The sequence below is a fragment of the Littorina saxatilis genome, linkage group LG17 (genome assembly GCF_037325665.1).
Source record: "Littorina saxatilis isolate snail1 linkage group LG17, US_GU_Lsax_2.0, whole genome shotgun sequence".
NCBI lineage: Eukaryota > Metazoa > Mollusca > Gastropoda > Littorinimorpha > Littorinidae > Littorina > Littorina saxatilis.
This window is the reverse complement of record NC_090261.1, coordinates 66,988,699-67,012,272: the sequence shown is the minus strand read 5'-3', so window position 1 is coordinate 67,012,272 and position 23,574 is coordinate 66,988,699. Positions and strand designations below refer to the sequence as shown.

Here is a 23,574-nt window from a genome sequence, read left to right as displayed (position 1 = left end):
ATATCCGTACCTACTCATATGGCTCTATCTGACCTGGTACGGATAAGTCAGAAGCTCAGAAACTGAACCAAACAAGCAAGCAAGCAAGCAAGCAAGCAGGCAAGCAGCCCACCCACCAACAGACAGCCAGACATCCGTCACACTGTTTCATTGCAACTGAACTCAAACCCAGACAAAACTGTATTTAAGGCTTTAATGCCGATTTCCTTACACTACCGTTTTGCGTCATGTGTGTACATTGATATTAACGGCGTGGGACCCTTTTCCCAGAGTGAACGTCTGCTTCAGGCTGCTGAGTTCCCTCCCCTGGTAGATGACGTGGACTTCGTAGTCGCCATGGAAACCACGCACAGTCCACGTGTCGCCCTGGGACACCACGTGCGTCATGTCCGTCATCCACTCGTTCTCGTAAAGGTCAAGGACACGGCGCCCTGCCGCTGTCAGCTGAAAGGACGAATGTTGTTTATGAAGGTTAGCGCTATTTTGTTTAAAGCCGAACATACTTCTCCAGGAGACCATAGACCATTTATCCTGGACCGCCAACTCGCTCTCTCTCCGCTCTTTCTCTCTATTACGAGGTAGCGGCCCCTCGCATTTAGGAACGAAGAGAGGTACAGAAAAGCGTGCTATCCTTCTCAGCGCAACTACTACCCCGCTCTTCTTGGCCTTCAGAAATCAGGGGGATGTCATATCCGGTGTCGATTGTAAACATGGACGAAGTTGCCGAGGTAAGTTCTGAAAATGCTAAAATAAACTCAGCTAAAGTGCATATGGAACATGTTTTTCGATGAGTTTTGTTAAGTTTAGTTTGGAGTTTTGGAAAATCCAGTTCATTGTCACCTCCCATTGTCACAAATAACTGGAGCGTGCTTTCTTTTCACTGTCTTTCAAACCGGACGCTAAGCGCCCCTGTGAAAGTCGAGCGTCGTAACCTCGAAGGGTCACGTGACGAGTTGGCGGTCCAGGCTATTTGGTCTATGAGGAGACCAAGCCTTGTTATAGTAGAAGGCCACAGAACTAAATTTAGCGTTACCAGCACGAGAAACTAGAACTCCATCTGCCGCGCGCCGTTTGACTCCGTGTTTTGTATACGTTTGAATGTTTTCTCGTTTTGTATTGTAAAACGCTCAGAGTTATGCATTGAAACAGGCAGAGAGCAAACCAACGGCATTACTTTTGAGATTTCATACTTTGCTGTTTTCACGACTAAGAAGAAACGCAATAGCACCGACACAGACACAGGCACATCCACTGATTACACAGAGTTACGAAGTAATACTTCACTTCAAATTTGTGGTAACTGTAGACGATCGCGTAACACAACAAAATGACACATGATGGCATCCTTCGTGTAACACTATTACGGGCAGTGATACCGTATGAGACTAAGAGCAGTATTCGATCATCGTGCATGCATCGTATACCGTATGAGACTAAGAGCAGTATTCCATCATCGTGCATGCATCGTATACCGTTGAACATTTCTACCAAAACAACGCCAAGGCCAGTAACTACGGACTTTTCTAAACCATTACCTGCAGGTCATTTCCCTTGACCAGAGCCGCCTTCTCTCCCCTCCAGTGAGACTGGTCCCAGAATCCCCACATCAAGATGCCCTCCACAGCGGGGTGCCCGTAAAGAGCTCTCAGCGCGTGCTCGTAGAAGTCCGCCCTCCTGTTCTCGTCCGCTGACATGACGTCCAGTTCTGTCACCCAGATGGGCACCCCGACCTGCGCCAGTATGTCCAGACGTTGCTGGAAAGGAAAGAGTTAAGGGAACGAGCCCTTAATGGTTTAACCGTGAGGGCGTTAAAACATTTATCATCAGAAAAAGAGTTAAAAGGCAAAGTGCCCTCTGTACATACTGCTATTAGCGAGCAAAGAGTAGGCTAAACGATTGTGTAGATAGGATGGAAAAGTTAAAGGGATACAATTGATCTGAACACTTGGGTGGGAGGAGGAGGGGTCTGGCAAAGTGGACGAATCTTGAGAGAGAGAGAGAGAGAAAGAGAGAGACAGAGACAGAGACAGAGACAGAGAGACAGAGAGAGAGACAGAGAGAGGGGGAGAGAGGGGTAGAGAGAGGGGTGGAGAGAGAGACAGAGACGGAGAGCGAGACATTCAGACAGACAGACAGAGAGGGAGATAGACATAGGCACAGACAGATAGACAGACCGACAGACAGACAGACAGCCAGACAGACAGACCGACAGACAGTCATCTAACCTTGATGAGCGTGGCGACAGGTTCCACTTCGTTATTAAAGTGACACTGCACCCCCATTCCGTACAGCCCCACGTTGGCTGCCTTGAACCTCTGGCCTTGCACCAGGTAGTCCTGGTACAGAGAAAGGTCAGGCCTGAGATGGACGACCGAAAGTGGGTGCCACCCACACGGGAGAGAACAAACCGCGGGGTCTGATTCGTTGAAATCACACCAAATCTCAATTTCAACCAATCCAACACCTCGGCTGACTCCCACCCGGTTGGTTACTTTCTCCTGCACCTCGGTCTAGAACAACCTCCGTAGATTGCTTTGTTGATTTGCATTTTATTCAGGGGACACAATTCCCTCAAAACAGGAAGGTTATTGCACTTAATTTGGACTCGCTGTAGCTCTTGCTACAAACAGTTACTACAATAATTATCCTCGGCGAATACCGGAAACGTAAAATGTTCCCTCGACCGTGCGTTTACCCTTACCAAGCTACACACCAAATTTCAATCAATCTTCCCATAAACATTAAGAGATCTGAGTCTAGACAAAAGGTCAGACAAACACACAGACAGATAGACACTAAAACCAATACGCTTCTTTACGATGGAAGGAGGGTGGGGGGGGGGGGGGGTATTGTTAAGACACAAAGGCACATTATATCCGAGAATGAACACACTCCCAGTTTAACGTACATTCTCTAAGCAAAGTTAACGAAGTTTCCACTAAACGCTTATAGGCACGTTGGTGCAATCTCTCTATTTAAAACCATAACTTCCTCTTTTTGGCAAAATCATTTAAGTTCAGAATCTTGCTTGCTTTCAAGATGGCGTGCCTATGAGTCGGCATTGCAAGCCATGTATCTGCTCTGCAATGAATGAAGACGTTTTCCCCCTGACATTTTCTGGACAGAGTCAAAACCCTTAACTGGCTCGGTGTGCATACAACTGGACGAGATCACGGTCAACGGTGAACATACGTGAGTCGAGGCTCCGATGGCCACAACGTTGAAGTCGTTGAGGAAGAGCTTGACGTTGGGGTCAGCATGGTGAGCTTCGCGGAACAGTTCCAGGTCATAGTCAGGGTCGTGCAGTGTGTCCTGGTACCACGTGCCGTGCAGGTTCTCGTTGTTCACGTCCCAGTGCTCCAGGCTGTTGAAAAAGGGCAGACAAATCTCGTGAATACGACCAAAGTTGTACACGACTCGCACAGCCCTATCACTAAGAAGTGAGTATTTTTGGTGGTCACTTTCACATGAAGCAAAATGGTTTCCTTTGTGCACACTGAAGGGTCTTGGCACTTGTGGGAAGGCATTTGAGAGTCACTCATTTTTCTTGAATAAAGGCAAAAAATAACAGTGCTTTGGTCCTACCTGTATCCGCATCTTGTATTATATAGCGTGCAAAGTAAAGCTATTTACCAAGAAGTTTTTCTGTTGTGCCCGCAAATCATAGCTTTCTCAAATATACTGAGCTTAGTTATGACACCAATAACCCCCCCCCCTCCCCACCCCCAATGTGCTTGCATACCTATAGCTTAGCAGCGAAAAGAACACTCACAGCCCGCGTGTCTTGGTCATGGTCTCTTCTATGTGTTGCTTGACCTCTGTCCTCAGCTCGTTGCCGGACAGCGCCTTGAGCCAGCCCTGGACCTGGATCGGCACTGACCACACCAGGTTGTGACCACGCACTTTGATCCTGAGAGAAATTAACGTTGCTTGAGCAGTTACCTCCAGATGAGAATGTGTACATTCAAAGCAAAATAGGATGGCCGTCTTTGATCCTGGGAGAAATTAACATGTTGCTTGAGCAATTACCTCCAGGTGAGAATGTGTACATTGAAAGCAAAATAGGATGGTCGTCTTTGATCCTCTCAATCCCTCTGGGTTTGTTTTTTTTATCTGAAGACTCCATCATTGTCAGTTTTATCTTTCCTTGTACAGGAATGAATATGATGTGTATGCCGCAGAACGAATAATTCTATCAAAATAGCGGTGTTTAGTTCAATGCTGAATCTGACTTTGATTACTCTGCTAAACTTTGGTACGGTCGATACTGTGGAAGAAGAAGGATATACTGGCTTTACAGCGGGTGTTGTGTGTCCTTGTAGGTAACATGTCCTAGCGCAATTACACTTTAGAATAGTCTTGTGGTACTACTGCTTCACAGGTGGGACACATTAAAGCCATGGACCAGTATGGTAACCTGTACTTTTTCATTGACGTCAGAGCATAGCGGCTTGTTCTGGATCTCATACAGTTCGAACTTACTAAATATTTGAACTTTGAAGACATCAAACATACTCGGCTTACCCGTGACTCTTCAGGCCGTGGATCATATCGAGAGCTGGCTGGTAGTTCTTGTGACCCTGGAAACAAGGGGTTGGACAATAGTTCTGTGCCAAGAGAGCTGTGGTAAATGCTTTCGCGCACTGTTTTTGTGAACTTGTCATCGTGCAATGTATCCAGTTTGTCTTTGCTAACCGCATTCTGCATATAGGCTTACCGTTTGCCAGCCTGTTAAGTATTCACGCATGTCCAAGTAAGACGAAGAAGACGGCTCCGGTCAAGGGAAATGACATACAGGTGATGATTTAGAAAAAAATATGTTAGGGCGGTATATAGCCCATCTCAGGCCAAACAAAAATATATGTTGGTTTAGGTAACCCGACCGACCCTATTTTTTCCCGCCGACCCTTAAACTTTTTTTTCATTTATAAAAAAAACCTAAACTTTTGGCACATTTTGCGAACCATACCTCCTTTAAAATCGTTTAAAAAAAACCGACCTACCGACCCTATCTTTTTGGTCACGTTACCCTAAACCAACATCTAATTTTGTTTGGCCTTACTCTTTGGGCTTCAAAGACGTTCCACTTGAGGGCGTTCTCCGGCACAGCCCAGTTGAAGTGTTTGTGGATAAAGTCTCGGTACTTGCCCCCACCAGCGTTAGAGTTGTACTTCCCTGCGGCCACTGCCGTGCCGAATGGAAACGACTTTTTCGTCTGCACCACCTGTCATTAAAAAGGAAAGCAAAGATGAATAATAATGAGGATATTGGTATGGCGAAAATAGTTCTAAGCGCCTCTGAAAAACAGACATAAATGCATTATTCTGTGCACAATTCCATATCAAATAATAATACACATCGAAATATACTTATACACTTTACAAAGTTTTGACCCGGTGTTCCGTTTATGCTACTAACATAATTTTATCCTTAAAAGATCTAAGAAACAAAGTCACAGTTTTCTCTTTCACGAAGAAAATGTGTATCACAGGTTTTTAGTCATTTCAATTCCCAGACACGGTTGATAAAGGATTGATTTTACCCGACAAAGTTGCCGAAATGGCCTTTAAAGAAGAGTTATGACGTCACATCTTTTCTTTCCCGCGAATATTTTTTGGCAATTCTGTGGAAACGACGGTTAAGTTATGAGATTTGAAAGACGTTTCTCCGTTTTACTGACTGCTGACAACCAAACGACTTTTATGCTTTTCTATTTGTTTCGCGAATTCGGTTTGCGAGATGCTTTCCTTATTTTTGCTGCCATGTTTTGTTAACGTGATAGGTCAAATTAAATCTATCAAGTTCTTGTTAACTCACACGGATCTTCAGGTCAGCTTTGTTGATTCCCGATGCTGTCGTAACGCTGAAATCAACATGATACACATCAATTCTATCGTTGAATCGCACAGGCCTTTGAGACGCTTTAAAAGAGTATAATTGTTTACTTGTTCTTAAATATAGTTAAAAGAAGACCTTGATGATATTTAAATTATCTCATGATACTTGCAATTGTAGATTATTCATTTGAAGAATGTAGGTCGTACATCAAATAAGTGCTTTTCTAGCACAAAGAAGTTTTCCCAGTCCTGCAAAATCATGATCAGTATCAGAAAGTGCACAACGTGAATTACATCCAAAAAACAAGTTACCACCACGAGGAGAATGGCAACAACACTAAATACACCTAGCTTGTTCACATTACATCCAGGAAACAAGTTACCACCACGAGAAGAATGGCAACAACACTAAATACACCTAGCCTATTCACATTACATCCAGGAAACAAGTTACCACCACGAGGAGAATGGCAACAACACTAAATACACCTAGCCTGTTCACATTACATCCAGGAAACAAGTTACCACCACGAGGAGAATGGCAACAACACTAAATACACCTAGCCTGTTCACATTACATCCAGGAAACAAGTTACCACCACGAGGAGAATGGCAACTAGCCCTTCATCAGAAACCAGTTCAGTTGTTTTGCATCTATAGGCCTCCTCCAAACTCAAAAAACAAATTGACTGATGCCATGTTTTTCTCTGAATTTCATGACCTTGTTGACCATTGTAACACTTTGTCTGGAACTCCTGTTTTGCTTGGTGATATCAATGTTCATTTTGATGATTGCAACCACCCTTCCACTGTCAAGATGTTAGATATTTTAGATGTTTTTCAATTCACACAGTCAGTCAGTGTCATCCAACGCACAAGAAGAATCACATACTGGATTGGGTTATGCATAGGCCTGATGATCATATTGTTCAATCTGTGTCTGTTACACACGCCTTAGCCTCAGATAATTTTTGTGTTTTGTTTGATCTGATGACCCAGTGTCCTCCTCTTCCACTCATGTTTAAGTCTGTCCGCTGTCTCCGTACGATGGATAAAGACGCTTTTAGGGACGAGCTGCAGAACGCGCTGCCCCCCCCCCTCCCCCCTCCGCTGACCAACTTGATGCCACACTTCGTGCTGCTCTTGACGTCCATGCCCCCATTTCACGTCGCCCTGTCCGTCCGTCCAAGTCCGCACCGTGGTACTCCGATATCTGTGTCGAACTGCGTGATGCCAAATGTGACCGTAGGCGTGCTGAGCGCAGGTATCACAAGACTGGTCTTACTGTCCATAAACAAATATTTCAAGGAGCAAAGGACATTGTAACTAAGTTAGTACACGCAGCAAAGACAACCTTCCTCCAAACCCAGATTATTGCTTGCGATTCAAGCAAAAAACTGTTCGATATTTGTAGCCGGTTGACCGGCCGCAGTAAGGTATCCCCACTTCCCACTGTGTTCCCCGCTAGTCAGCTGCCAGATGTATTCAGTGATTATTTTATCAAGAAGGTTTCAGATAATCGTTCTGAACTTGATCAGATGGGTGCACATTCTGCTTCCTCCAGTCATGTTGATGTTCCCACTGATTGTTCTTTTCCATCATTTCAGCCAATCAGTGAAAAAGACCTTAGATCCATTATTCTAAAGTCCAAACCAACAACTTGTCCACTTGATGCCATACCCACACCACTGCTTTTTGAGAATCTTGATGTGTTGTTGCCAACTCTTACTCAAATTGTCAATGATAGCCTGTTATCTGGTGTTTTTCCATCATTGTTCAAAACTGCACTTGTCAAACCACTTCTCAAAAAACCTAGTCTTGATGTCAATATTTTGAAGAACTATCGTCCTGTATCTAATTTATCATTCTTGTCCAAAGTTTTTGAAAAGGTAGTTTTGAAGCAGCTGTTGTCATATTTGAACACCCATGATTTGATCTCGCACTCTCAGTCCGCTTATCGCCCTTCTCACTGTACTGAAACAGCCCTACTTAAAGTAATCAGTGACATTCTGTCTGCTCTGGATGGTGGTGATGTGTCAGTGCTTACCCTACTTGACCTTTCTGCAGCGTTCGACACGATTGACCATGTCACGCTTCTCCATAGACTTCAGACTCTGTACGGCATCTCCGGTCCACCGCTAGCATGGCTTGAGTCCTATCTCATTGGCAGGACTCAGGCTGTGCTTGTCGATGGCCAGATGTCTGCTCCAGCCCCACTTTCTTTCGGCGTTCCTCAAGGTTCAGTACTCGGTCCCATCCTTTTCATCATGTACACTAAGCCCCTATCCACACTGATTCAAAACCATTCTATTTTAAATCAGTCTTTTGCTGATGACACCCAGCTGTATAAACCAAGTCCCCCTGCTGTCACGATTAGTGACATGGATCAAGAAAGTGTCACTCGGTGGGGTGCCTTCTCTTGGTCAATTGCGATAGAAAGCGCCTGTGCTTTCTGTCAACGGTTGTGGGTTTTGCTGACAGCGCAAAACGAACACGGGTATTTTGTGTTGCACGGATTTCACGGGGGTGATTTCTGCTGTCGAGGCAGAATTGTCGATAACTGAACTGGGGTATGTGACAGGGTTAGTCACGTGATTTCGTCAAGGTTGTCTGTCTGAGACATGTTAACTGGACACTCGAAAACTCAGCGCTGGGGAGAACGGTCGGTGTCTTATATTTCCTGCGAGTTTGATGGACTTCATCGCTTTGATTTCTGCATTGATATTCAACGCGCCACTCTGCATGTACAGGAGGGCTTCAGGAAAACTTCAGTTTGAGACCACTTTCTCTCCGTTCACATGCGGTCTGACGTAACGGGTCGTCAATTTCTCTTCGCTGTGCGGGAAAGAAATTTCACCGCATAAAGGCTTCGGCAAGAGGGTGAATGGGGTATCGCTGTTGACGAACAGGTGCCATTCAAAGGAGGAAGCGGTTTTCGCTTCAATGAGAGTGCTACCTACATAGGCTTTTGAGGTAATAAATCATTATTTAACGCCGTTGACGAGTCTGTGTTTGTGGAATGAAATACTCTCTGTTGTTCTTTCCAGGTTAGCGCATAATTTGCTCTTTGTGACGCTAAAATACTAATCTGTATATGGTTTTTGCAGATATGGAGAGAAGGAAGGAAAATAGCTGATTTGTTGTTGTAAAAGTCCGTTTGTGCAGGCCCACGTGCTCGATGAAATATGTCAGGGTGACATGTTTAAAGGTGGGGTGTGAGGGGTAGCATGACATGTCTAGTGCACCGAGGCTTTTTGTTGCAGCCTTTCTTCATTTCTACCTGCTACTGTTGCTGGCTGTTTTCTGCTGCCTATCTGCGGGACGCTGTTAATCTGCGGGATGCTGTAACCGGATCGTCCGCGGGGTGTTGTAACCAGCTAACCGGTTAACCAGCGACTGAGTGAGGCGCCTGATGTCTCCACTTTTCCCTGCTTCGTAGCCACGCCAGACGGCACTACATTCTACGGAGCAGTTGTGGAGACTATGAACTAATTACAGGCCGCCCACTCAGTGGCACAACAAAGCTAAGTGCACCATGTCTTATGCACCCTTATTACCACCTAGTCATCTGTGATATTTATGATTATACTCGAGTGGTGACAGCGTGGGGTTTGTGACACCTGCATAAATTAGCTCTTTTGGCAGATCAGCTATATATTTCTTAACTTTACACGGGATCAGCGTGTTACTATAATTTTCTACACTTAACTGGCATTTGTTGTCAGTGACCTCTTGGTATTTTACGTTTTGAACGTAAAAGAACATATTTGGAGTGAAGTCTCGAGGGAGGTGGCGTGATATTACATAAACAGGCGTCTGAAACTTATACTTTTGTTGATTCTATCTATTTGTATGACTGCGAGAGTGGATCGTGGTGTGGTTAGTTAGTTAGAAGTAACTAACCGTTCATAATCACCTTATTGTGATATTGAAACGTGACACATGGGGGCCAAGCCGGGATTTACTCAGTTAATTTCCAACTGATAAAGACCCACCAATTAAGGATAACTAAGAGCAGATAACCTCGTCAGTGCTCGACTTATTTCTGCTTGGAACTACCCTTTTTTGTATAGTTTTGATCATATACCACACCTTAAGCGATTCACATCTTGCAGGAAATGTAAATTGTAATTTGTGAGCTACTGCATGCGCTAACTGTGATTACTTCCCTTTCCTTTGTTTGTGAATCTTTGTTGTTGTACGTTCAGAGTTTTCCGTTGCAGAGAGCTGAGCGGGGTTAGCGGATTGGTTATTCGTTGTACTCAGTGTTCTCTACTTTGTTGTTTGCATTCTGTAACAGGTTACATTTCTACCATCTTGTTTTACTTGGATTTTTCTCCATATTTTTGACTTTGTTGGAATTTGGGGGGGAAGGATCCTAGGACTTCTGTCCTAACCACGGCTGTGGGAAACACTCTGTTTCACCGCAAAAAGCAGCCATAAAATAGGCTACGCGTTTTGTTCCACACCGTTTGAATTTTTCTTCCGCGTTTTCTGGTTGCTGGATTTTTATATCCATTGTTTCATCTTCGCGGGTTCTAGCGATGGCTGCGTTAGACTTACCTTTGTGATAAAGCTTTTCTTCCTAACTAACCATGGCTGCAGAGGGTTCTCCTACGAGGAGACTAACTTTTGAGACTCCTGGCAGTGAGGAGCAGACTGAGCGAGACGCACGCGTTAGAGCGCAAAGTATCCTTAAACGCAAGGAGTTGGAACGTAAGGAAGACATAGAGCGACAGACGAGAAAAGAAGAAAATGACAGACAGGAACGACAGGCCGAACGTGACAGACAGGACAAGAAAGAGAAAGACGAACGTGAGAGACAGGAACGGCAAGACGAACGTGACAGACAAGAACGGAAAGAGAAAGATGAACGTGACAGACAAGAAAAGAAAGAGAAAGACGAACTTGACAGACAAGAAAGGGAACGACAGGCCGAACGTGATAGACAGGAAAAGAGAGACGAACGTGACAGACTAGACCGGAAAGAGCAGGCGGATCGCGAGCACCAGCTAGAGCTAGCTAGGCTACAGGCCGAGAAGGGTACACCTACTCAGACTAGCGCGCCGACGTTTGTTACTGACCGGACGAGACTTCCGACGTTCGACGATGACAAAGACGAGCTCGACGACTTTCTACGCAGATTTGAACGTATTGCCTCTGAGCAGCGATGGGAAGACTCAACTCAACTCAACTCAACTCAAATTTTATTGGCTTCAATTTTCATAGAAGAATTTGTCTTGCGCTTGGGAGAAAATAAGAGTATAACATATAAAAACAGCATTCATATCACATTTCATGTATCACACACAGTAATCACTAGTATAAGCCTACAATTATCACATTTGTACCTGTATCATACATGCAAATAAATAGTATCACATTTCCACGTATCACACACAATATATACATTACATAACATACAGCAAGCTTCCATCTCCCGCGCCCCCCCCCCCCCCCCTCCCACACATACATATCCTCGCACGTGCGTCGACTCCATACAAATGACATCATCAGTCCATTAACTAAAATGCACAATGACTAGTAGTGGGTACATGATACTTAATACGTGCTCAACTAGACCTGCTAACTAAAATAATAACAGAAACAAAAACAAGGACTGGGCACAACATTTACACGTGTGTGACCTACTTACATCAAGTGCCTGTGATCTATAAATAACAATGATTGCGTTTAAAGTAAAACATGAATAATGCCGATGTTTGCTAACAATGAATACATAATAACTAAGATAAGAATGTATGTGCTTTCATAATATGATTATTTTATAAAACACAGTGGGGAAATCCTCGCGAGGATACGTGGGCCAGTCGTCTCAGCACCTGTTTGAAGGGACGCGCTTTGCAACTGTACAACGCTTTGGATGACGACGAGGCGAGGAACTATCAAGCTCTGAAGAAGGCGTTACTCCAACGTTTCAACTTGACAGCCGAAGCGTACCGACGGCGACTACGGAACTGCAAAAGACTGAGCGGCGAGCTGAGTCATCAATTTGTGGCATGTCTTAATCTCTACCTGCGGCGCTGGGTGGAAATGGCCGATAAGAATTGGACCGTCGATGACCTTGCCGACCTGATTGTAATGGAACAGTTGATGTCCAGCCTGCGACCTGAGGTGGTGACCTTCGTGCAGGAGCACCAGCCAAAAACTACTCAGGAGGCGGCAAACTGGATCAGGGTTCACGAGGACGCCCAGGCGATCACCGGGAAATCTTCAGGCCCACGGCCGGGCAAATCAGGAAACTCAGGTTCTTCAGGACCCAAGGACGGGAAGGACGATCAGGGACACAAGGGATCAAGTTCCAGTAGCGACATCCTTTGTTTCTACTGTGGCAAGCGGGGCCAAGTGAAAAAGGACTGCATTAAACGACAATCGGACCAGAAGGGCGTGCATTTTGTTGGCAGTGAGGAGTTCCGGGACGTCACGAGCACCCGTGGGATTCCGCAACTCTGCGTTCCATGCTCCAGGAAACATTTCCAGCCGTATTGCCAAGTTTACGTCAACGGGGTGAAGGGCGAAGGTCTGCGGGACACCGGAGCAGACATGATAGTGGTCCGGGCGAGTCTAGTTCCGGCTATGGCCTACACAGGAGACAGTATAAGGGTGAGAATGGCCGAGGCATCTCACGCTTGCGACTTGAACACAGCCGTGATCAAGGTCGTAACGCCGTTGTTCACGGGGACCATTGTGGCCGTCGTCATGGACGATCCTCCATGCGACCTGCTCATTGGGAACCGTGTTCAGTTTGTGGACGGCGTCATCAGGGAGGTTCCCGTTTATCGGTCTCCCGACGTCATTTCAGTGCTCACGCGGGCACAGGCGGAGCGAGAAAACAAACCTCTCAAACCCCTACCTGCCGCACGAGCTGCCCTGGGGAACGTGACCCCCGCGCTTCTCGCGAAGGCACAGGAATCTGACCCGACACTAGCAAATCCTCGGGAGCACGCGAAGTCGGGGAAGATGAAGCTAAGCGGGAAGCATGGGCGGTCAAAGTTTCTCAGGGAGAAGAAGTTGCTTTACCGCGAGTTCAGCAACAGGGAAGGAACTTTCAAACAGGTTGTCGTGCCTCGCGAGTTTCGCGAGGGTGTCATGGCAACAGCACACGATTCGATTCTTGGAGGTCATTTAGGCACCAAGAAAACCACGGACCGTGTGTGGCGCCACTTCTATTGGCCAGGCATATGTACAGATGTCCGACGGTTCTGTGCGTCATGCGACAAATGCCAGAAGGTGGTTGCCAAGGGAAGGGTGCAGTGAGGAAGGTCCCCTTAGAAAAGATGCCGCTCATCGACGAACCCTTTCGTCGGGTGCCAGTTGACATCATCGGGCCCATCTTGCCTGCGTCTGAGGACGGAAACAGGTACATCTTGACCATGGTGGACTACGCCACCCGATACCCAGAGGCCATTCCTCTGAAATCGATCGAAGCTACGCGAGTAGCTGAAGCACTGGTCACCATGTGGTCCCGGCTGGGAATTCCATCGGAAGTTCTCACCGACAGAGGCACTCAGTTCACGGGAGGAGTGATGGCAGAGGCAGCACGACTGCTATCGCTTGAGCAGCATTTCACAACTCCTTACCATGCTCAGTGCAACGGACTGGTGGAAAGGTTCAATGGTACCTTGAAAACCATGCTGAGGAAGCTAGCTCAGCAGAAACCACGCACGTGGGATAGGTACATCCCAGCACTGCTTTTCAGCCAGTTCCAGTGGACAGTCATGCCGTTTGGACTACAGAATGCGGGAGCCGTCTTCACTCGCATGATGAGGAAACTTTTGGAACCATTGAAGCGCGAATACAAAAGCAGTTGCATCGACGATGTGCTGATCGCGACTGAGACATGGTCTGAACATCTTGATGCCCTGCGCGACGTGTTCGGAAGGTTGAAGGACGGAAATCTGGGAGCTAAACCGTCCAAGTGCTACTTGGGATTTCGGGAATTGTCTTTCCTGGGTCATGTTGTCGGCGAGGGATTGCTCGTTCCAGAGGACGACAAGATCCAGAAGATTCGGGAGGCGGAGCCACCACGCACGAAGAAAGAAGTCAGGTCTTTCCTGGGCCTTGCCAGCTTCCACAGACGCTTCATCCCGCACTTCGCCGAAATCGCACTACCACTGACCAACCTTACCAAGAAACTACAACCGACCGTTGTAGTGTGGACTGAGGAATGCAGCTCCGCATTCAACACCTTGAAGAGGCGACTCACCAGTCAGCCTATACTCCGGCTACCAGACCTGAACAAAGACTTCGTGCTGAGGGCAGACGCTTCAGGGAAAGGACTTGGGGCAGTGTTGCTTCAGGAGACAGAGGGGTTTTTGCACCCTGTTTGCTTCGCCAGCCGTAAGCTGACCTCGGCCGAGGCAGCATATGCAACGGTTGAACGCGAGTGTCTCGCCATTGTCTGGGGCATCCAGAAGTTCGAGGCGTACCTGTACGGACGACCTTTCTGTCTGGAGACGGACCATCAACCTCTGCAATACCTTCAGGTTACAAGGTTGGCAAACGCCAGACTTATGCGCTGGACGTTGATCCTCCAACCGTACCAATTCACGGTACGCGTCATTCCGGGCGCCAACAATGTTGGAGCTGATTTTCTCTCTCGGGCTGTAGAGGAGAACATGACTGGGAGCGAAACCGAGGTTTCGTCTTGAAGAGGGGAGGTGTGTCACGATTAGTGACATGGATCAAGAAAGTGTCACTCGGTGGGGTGCCTTCTCTTGGTCAATTGCGATAGAAAGCGCCTGTTCTTTCTGTCAAGGGTTGTGGGTTTTGCTGACAGCGCAAAACGAACACGGGTATTTTGTGTTGCACGGATTTCACGGGGGTGATTTCTGCTGTCGAGGCAGAATTGTCGATAACTGAACTGGGGTATGTGACAGGGTTAGTCACGTGATTTCGTCAAGGTTGTCTGTCTGAGACATGTTAACTGGACACTCGAAAACTCAGCGCTGGGGAGAACGGTCGGTGTCTTATATTTCCTGCGAGTTTGATGGACTTCATCGCTTTGATTTCTGCATTGATATTCAACGCGCCGCTCTGCATGTACAGGAGGGCTTCAGGAAAACTTCAGTTTGAGATCACTTTCTCTCTGTTCACATGCGGTCTGACGTAACGGGTCGTCAATTTCTCTTCGCTGTGCGGGAAAGACATTTCACCGCATAAAGGCTTCGGCAAGAGGGTGAATGAGGTATCGCTGTTGACGAACAGGTGCCATTCAAAGGAGGAAGCGGTTTTCGCTTCAATGAGAGTGCTACCTACATAGGCTTTTGAGGTAATAAATCATTATTTAACGCCGTTGACGAGTCTGTGTTTGTGGAATGAAATACTCTCTGTTGTTCTTTCCAGGTTAGCGCATAATTTGCTCTTTGTGACGCTAAAATACTAATCTGTATATGGTTTTTGCAGATATGGAGAGAAGGAAGGAAAATAGCTGATTTGTTGTTGTAAAAGTCCGTTTGTGCAGGCCCACGTGCTCGATGAAATACGTCAGGGTGACATGTTTAAAGGTGGGGTGTGAGGGGTAGCATGACATGTCTAGTGCACCGAGGCTTTTTGTTGCAGCCTTTCTTCATTTCTACCTGCTACTGTTGCTGGCTGTTTTCTGCTGCCTATCTGCGGGACGCTGTTAATCTGCGGGATGCTGTAACCGGATCGTCCGCGGGGTGTTGTAACCAGCTAACCGGTTAACCAGCGACTGAGTGAGGCGCCTGATGTCTCCACTTTTCCCTGCTTCGTAGCCACGCCAGACGGCACTACATTCTACGGAGCAGTTGTGGAGACTATGAACTAATTACAGGCCGCCCACTCAGTGGCACAACAAAGCTAAGTGCACCATGTCTTATGCACCCTTATTACCACCTAGTCATCTGTGATATTTATGATTATACTCGAGTGGTGACAGCGTGGGGTTTGTGACACCTGCATAAATTAGCTCTTTTGGCAGATCAGCTATATATTTCTTAACTTTACACGGGATCAGCGTGTTACTATAATTTTCTACACTTAACTGGCATTTGTTGTCAGTGACCTCTTGGTATTTTACGTTTTGAACGTAAAAGAACATATTTGGAGTGAAGTCTCGAGGGAGGTGGCGTGATATTACATAAACAGGCGTCTGAAACTTATACTTTTGTTGATTCTATCTATTTGTATGACTGCGAGAGTGGATCGTGGTGTGGTTAGTTAGTTAGAAGTAACTAACCGTTCATAATCACCTTATTGTGATATTGAAACGTGACACCTGCAGAGACACATTCCGCCATCCAGACCATTCAGACATGCAACACTGATGTTAAATCTTGGATGGTCAATAACAAACTTAAGCTGAATGATGATAAGACTGAAGTTTTACTCTGCAAAGAAAAGAACACTACATTTCCCTCTCCCCAACCTGTTTCTGTTCAAATAGGCAACACCGACATTGTTTTCTCACCATCAGCTAGAAACCTTGGATTCACCCTTTCATCTGACATGACCCTTAACAAACATATATCTTTAGTCTGTAGAGCAGCTTATTTTGAGCTTCGTAAGATCAGCACCATTCGCCACACACTCTCCTCTCAAACAACTAACAATCTTGTCTGTGCCTTTGTTCTTTCTAAACTTGACTACTGCAACTCTCTTCTCTCTGGCTGTCCTCTGTATCTCCTGCATAAACTACAAAAAGTCCAAAACTCGGCAGCACGCCTCATTCTGAAAGCACGAAAACGAGATCACGCAACACCACTTCTTCACACACTGCACTGGTTACCTATTCAAGCCCGCATTGACTACAAACTGTTCACCCTCTGCTTTAACTTCTTTTCTGGCTCGTCTCCTGCTTACTTCTCTGAACTCCTCGTCGTCTATTCTCCAGCAAGACAACTCCGTGCCTCTTCTGACTGTCGCATCCTCACCATACCACACACCAAAACCAAAACATACGGACAACGCACTTTTACTTTCTGCGCACCCACACAATGGAATTCTCTCCCCTTTCACATCCGCCACTCTCAGTCACCCCAAGCATTCAAACGAGCACTTAAAACGCACCTCTTCAAGAAATACAACCCCTGATTTTGTTTTCTCAGTCCATCAGTAGGCTACATGTAGTGTATTTGTTGTTTTAGTGATAATGTGATAATGTATATAAACATCTAGGGCTGTTTTCAGTATTGTTAATAACATGTTCTGTTTGATTAAGGGTATTCAGCTGATTTCCTTGTTTTCATAACCTATTTTATTCATGTTTTTATTACTTAGTTAGTGGAAGAATCTTTTGTAATGTATGTTTGATGGTGTATGCTTTTTATTAAGCGTTGCTGACTATGAATGTAGATGTAAATGCTTGTATAACTGTGTTTTAATTTTAAATGTGTCAAGCGCAAAGAGCATAATTGTAAAGTTATGATGTTGCGCTATATAAATGCTCATTTATTATAATTATTATTATTATTAACAACACTAAATACACCCAGCCTGTTCACATTACATCCAGGAAACAAGTTAGCACCACGAGGAGAATGGCAACAACACTAAATACACCTAGCCTATTCACATTACATCCAGGAAACAAGTTACCACCACGAGGAGAATGGCAACAACACTAAATACACCTAGCCTGTTCATATTACATCCAGGAAACAAGTTACCACCACGAGAAAAATGGCAACAACACTAAATACACCTAGCCTGTTCACATTACATCCAGGAAACAAGTTACCACCACGAGAAGAATGGCAACAACACTAAATACACCTAGCCTGTTCACATTACATCCAGGAAACAAGTTACCACCACGAGGAGAATGGCAACAACACTAAATACACCTAGCCTGTTCACATTACATCCAGGAAACAAGTTACCACCACGAGAAGAATGGCAACAACACCAAATACACCTATAGCCTGTTCACATTTCAGCCAGACACAACAAACCTGGAAAAGGCTTCAACACAGCGAAACGCAAAATGATTCACTTTACCATTTTAATTAACAAGATGCTGGGAAATAAAATAAAGCTGGTAACGTAAAACTGCCCACGTTGGTGATCCGAATGCCAAACAAGTGACAGCTTAGTGACACACTTACTGCAGGTTTATGTCACTCTTGCGCACTTTGTCGATGACGCCGTTTAAGCTGGATGTTGTCACGTGATTGGTCACTTCCGTTAGGGAGACGTCGTCCACAGCAAAGTTAGCGGAGGTTGACGGGCCGCTTTGGAAATACACTCTCATGTTGGTCAGTGCTGCGCCATAGGTACAAACATATATAAGCTTATGCATACTGCCGCGTGGACAGAGAAATAACCCGAAACAGAAACATGGACAAAGATGCAAACGCAAGCAGACACATGCACAGTAAAGCTTGAATATACCAGTGCACTGATGTCCTCATTCTGATCATCATCGCTCCACGGCTATCGCCAGTTATCTCTCTGACCGGACGCTAAAGTCCAACGCGAATCTATCAAATTATCTCCCATATGTTGTTCGCGAGACGAAAATGATTGCAGATTGGCCGACTTCGACAGTGATCTCCGTTCTGTTCTTCACAGTTATGATAAAAAACGCTGGCGCTGGACCCGAGTACTCTTCAGACTGGCTCGCTCCCCCAGTATGAAAGTTTTTGTCTTGTGCACGTGGATTTAAAAAAAAAAATATTTATTAACACAATTAAAAAAATTATTAGAGTAAAATAAAACATTAAAACGTTCATAATAAACAAAAGTAAACAAGAATTAAAAAAAATTTTTAAAAATTAAAAAATAGACCGCCCATGCCGGGAATCGAACTCGGATCACTTTGGCACAGTATGAAAGTTTTTTGTCTTGTGCACGTGAATTAAATTTAAAAAAAAATTATTTTACACAATTAAAAAAATTATTAGAGTAAAATAAAACATTAAAACGTTCATAATAAACAATAGTAAACAAGAATTAAAAATAAAAAAAATAGACCGCCCATGCCGGGAATCGAACCCGGATCCCTTTGGCCACCAAGCCACCACCTTGAATCACTGACACAGTGCATGCTAATTTATTTTTAATATACTTTCTTATGTGATAACCAATGTGCTGTATTTTCTCAGTTTTGCTGATGTTATACGCTTGGTACATATATTTACTCATTTTCCTCAAATAACATGTGATAACATTACTTCATAGCTAAGCACATGATTTTACCTATGGCACAACACAAATCTCTAGCCTTCCTCTCTGAGATGCGTTTGAAGACAGACTGTTAAAAGAGAATAAATGTATGTACATAATTATGATAGAATAATGATGTATGAATTGAAGAAATGTATAAGAACACAAGAATGTATGAATGACAAAGAACAAATGTTTATTTTTGAATGTTTTATGTATGTTTTATTACGGACACAAAAGCTCAGCAATGCAATTTCTCTTTTAGAGATTAATAAAGTTTATTGTATTGTATTGTATTGTATTGTATTGTATTGTATTGTCCCTGTCGCTCTCTCTCGCGCTCTCTGTCTCTCTTTCAGTCTCACCGAGACCAAACCTGCACTGTAGTTTCTTTGCCGAGACCAAATTAATCCCCACCCGCTGGCTGGCTTGCTCGTCTCGCATGCGATAAGCATGCTTTTCATGACGCACGCGTTCGGCTGTTCTATCAGCTCAATGGCTGGCTGTCGCTCCGATTGAATTCGTCCAACCGTCAAGAACTTTTGTGTTTTTTGGGGCATTTAGGTCCCAGGTAACATTATGAAGTTTTAATACGATCAATCGGACCTATTATCAAGTTAGTGTATCAACTTTTGAACGAACTGCGCCCAGTAGTTTCCCAGCAATAAGCTGTTAAGTCGAGACAGACACACACACAGATACACACACAGACACACAATTAAAGTCTGCTGGACCCAAGTACTAGCGTACTCGGGGATAAAGACATCGTTCTAAGGTCAAAACAAGTCGAAATTTTGGGACTGCTGCCGGAAGGAGACCGTAATAATATGGTTGCATCACTGTCAGAAATAATCGTCTGCTCCAGCGAGCGCCGAAACCAAACGGTTGATTATCACGTGACACTTTTGCCATATTTAGAGTTGTTTGCACAGTAAATACAGTCGCGAAAAATAGCTCGCTTGAAACTGTCTTACATATCAATTCCTTTGTTATTTAAAAGATACACAACACCATGAAAAATCATTATCGACGATCGCGAATCTGCTTATATCCATAACACATTACGAAAAGATCTAAATATGTAAAAAATCGATTTCCTCGCCAGACAAGGAAAACCAAGGCATCCTGTCAGGGATAGAATGAGCCGAACTCATTTTGACCTGAAGTCAGGATGTGATGTCCTATGATGCTGAACTTGTTAGCATTTGCATATATGGGAATAAATACAAATCTTCTTTCTTATTATGTTGCCATGCCATTTATATGACACATTAAACGTGGCAGTTCCAAACAAAAATTATTAATCAAATGAGAGTAAAAATTTAAACAACAAAATGACTGGGTGTGAGACAGTGAGTGACAAACAATGACGATGTTGACAATCATGACGACATCAACGATGAAGTCAAGAATGATGACGTACTTCTGGGCACAACGAAACTGCCTTGAAGGTGGATCCACCCATCGGATGTCTTGGCGTTGTTCCGTGTCGCGATGCTCTCGTATTCAATCACGTTGCCTGCAAGATATGTGTAACCAGAACACTCATCTTTCACAAAATCAATCCTTCTTTATGCTATGATGTTTGATATTTAACCAACAAAACCTATCCCAAATAGCTGATAAGGTTGTTTTTATGTATATTGTCTAACTTGTTTGCTAGCATCTTGCTGGTTTATCAGTTGTCGATTCACCAACAACGCCCACCCAAAAAAAGGCTGATAAGGGTTTTTTTGGGTATATTTTCTCATTTGTTTGCTAGCATCTTGCTGGTTTATCAGTGGTCGATTCACCAACAAAACCTACCCCCAAAAGCTGATAAGGTTGTTTTTTGGTATATTTTCTAATTTGCTTGCTAGCATCTTGCTGGTTTATCAATTGTCGATTTATCAACCGTCTTGATTGTTCATCTTCATTTGTTTCCAGTGCTGTTGGGAACGAATACACAAGACAATAACGGGTTTTTTTCAGAATCAAGCAGACGGGCGCAATGGCTTGGTGGTAAGACGCCGGCCTCCAAAGCGTAAGGTCGTGGGTTCGAATACCGGCCGCGCCTGGTGGGTTTAAGGTGGAGATTTTTCCGATCTCCCAGGTCAACTTATGTGCATACCTGCTAGTGCTAATGCATGCACACGACCAAGTGCGCACGGAAAAGATCCTCTAATCCATGTCAGAGTTCGGTGGGTTATAGAAACACGAATATACCCAGCATGCTTCCTCCGAAAGCGGCGTATGGCTGCCTAAATGGCAGGGTAAAAACGGTCATACACGTAAAACCCATTCGTGCAAAAACACGAGTGTACGTGGGAGTTTTAGCCCACGAACGTAGAAGAAGAAGAAGAAATATTGCTATCAGGGTCAAAGAAAGGGGAGCAAGCAGAGTTACAGATGTGACACGCCGATAATCGCATATTACACTTACAGCCGCTTGATTTTTGAATAATTGACCATTCTCCCAAGCGTCTTAAGTATCTTTCGCGTGGAATGTCATAATTCCGAAAACAAAGCAAAACAACACGAAAACATGTTATGAATACTTGGGGTGATTTGAGACAGGTTTGTTTGTTTTTGCTGGAGCGGGAAAGTCCCGTTAATGACCTCCGGTAGCGACACATGCACGGTCTTGCGGTGACCTCACGAGCATGTTTCATCATTCTGCTGATATAATGAAGTCATCAAGACAAACTTCATTCTGGAAATTCTTTGTCATTTCCTCGGCCGAAATACATAAGTAGAGACAAAATGTAACTCCATCTAGTGAACGACGAAGAAGAAGAAGAACAAAATGTAACGTGTCACCATTATTTGCATTTACCACGCTTTCTCGAAGTTTGCTTGGCTTTTGGCGCAAGGTTTTTTTTCCAGATGGGGAGGGTGAAGAAGAGAGTTCTTAGTGTGTTCAATCGAAGTCGTATCTCATTAAATGTGATTCAGAATGACCCCTTACTGACCAGGATAAGTGTATGCCGCCTCCACGTCGAGGGACTGTCCGTCATGGTCATTGAGCAGCTTGACCCACGCGCTGAACGTGTAGATATGTCCAGTCTTGACCGGGACGAACTGTGAGGGGCCCATGAAGTACTGAGTCCTGGTGGGGGGAAAACAGAGCACAGCAAGATTACACACTTCTGCCAGCTGTAGCGACTGAGTGTTTAGATGAAGTTGTAGCACAGATCTTGCTGTGAGGTCTTCTACATAGAACTATTAGGATTGCTTTCTGAGTTAGGAAAGCGAAGTGCCATAGACGGTATGACGTGACCCATGAACATAATAAGTTACTTGCATTTTTGACTTATTATGGCGTTTTACACAGATTGAGATCTATAGTAACCATGACTGTCAAGATCTGTGTCATTTATGTGTCGATGAATTTAATTAGAATTCCTTTTATTATTATTTTGTTACGATTGAACGCACACAAACATGCACTATTTTGTAGTCTTGGTCAGCCGCCTAAATATGAGTTTAAATCGAACTCTGACGCCCAATGTTCTATCGATACATACTCACTTATTTCCTACACAAGCTGTCCGTCACAGTTGTTTTGTTAGTTTTTGGTTTTTGATTCGTCAATTTGTTTGTTCTGTCGGAGTAATTAAATCCGGGATCAAACACTTGTTTCTTAGCTTTCCACCTGTGCTCAAGTATCATTGTAATACCTAGCGGGTATCCGGCGTACGAAATACCAAGTTTGCTACCATTCTACATAACAACTGTAGCGTTAACAAGACACCGGGCGCGTCAGTGCTCTACAAAACACACAGTGACCACTGCAAACTCACCGTCCAGAGGTCCGCAGAGCGTGGCTACCGGAGTGGCGGTCAGTGGTGGTCTGACACTGGAAGCCCCAGCAGTCCCAGTGGTCAGGGGACTCCAGACCCCCGTTCTGAATCAGCTCGCCTCTGGTCAGTGCTACCAACACCAGCAACAGGCAGTGAGCCACCGACAGCGTCATCGTCCGATTTTACACTCAATTCACAGCACTGGAGAAAATCTGCCCTGTGGTCTGATCTGACGGTAAAAGTGGGCCTACTTCAAAAGCAGAAACGTGTTGCTATACTCTATAAACAGTTAATGTATGGATCGTTCAATCATTGACTGAACGAAATATTGACTAGAACTTTGACCAAGTGGTCTTTGAAATAGACGGACACACAAATGAAAAATTAAACAAAAATGAAAACTTAGCTCATTTTTCTTCCTTTAGCGCTTTGAACTTCGGATAAGGCGCTATATAAATAAAGAGAATAATATTTAAAAAAAATAGTATCCAACACGTTTCTGTCCTTTCATTATCTACAAAGCGTGGACAAAAGAAGCGTTCTTTGTTTCTGACACGACTTTCACCCAGTATCAGATTACTCACAAGAGAGGAAGTAGGAAAGTTACGCTTCCTACGAACAATGAATTACAGCACGAAAGTCCACGATTCCAGTCTGAGATATGTGTTTACATTGTATCTGTTGTTTACCCATCAAGTTTGATTTGAAGTTTCAATGCCGAAGTATATTGCGAAAGAAAACAATTGACAACAGTTGAGGACTGACAAGGAGATACAACGAATATCGAAGACTCGGAGAGGAAAGCT

At 44.6% G+C, this 23,574-nt stretch overlaps 2 protein-coding genes across 2 annotated transcripts in view; both read right to left on the bottom strand.

Moving 5' to 3' along the window:
- LOC138952270 (tryptophan--tRNA ligase, cytoplasmic-like) overlaps positions 1–23,574 on the bottom strand; it is a 306,357-nt gene that overhangs the window by 171,110 nt on the left and 111,673 nt on the right. The gene's annotated exons all lie outside the window — the stretch shown is intronic.
- On the bottom strand, positions 179–23,263 carry LOC138952268 (uncharacterized). The gene is made up of 12 exons (XM_070323898.1): positions 22,769–23,263; positions 21,938–22,074; positions 20,410–20,505; positions 17,927–18,083; positions 5,818–5,863; positions 5,063–5,224; positions 4,525–4,580; positions 3,773–3,910; positions 3,193–3,364; positions 2,226–2,336; positions 1,536–1,754; positions 179–444 (listed from the first exon to the last, which is right to left on the bottom strand). Exons 1-12 carry the CDS (start codon positions 22,939–22,941, stop codon positions 226–228), a joined length of 1,686 nt encoding a protein of 561 aa, XP_070179999.1. The 5' UTR covers positions 22,942–23,263; the 3' UTR covers positions 179–225.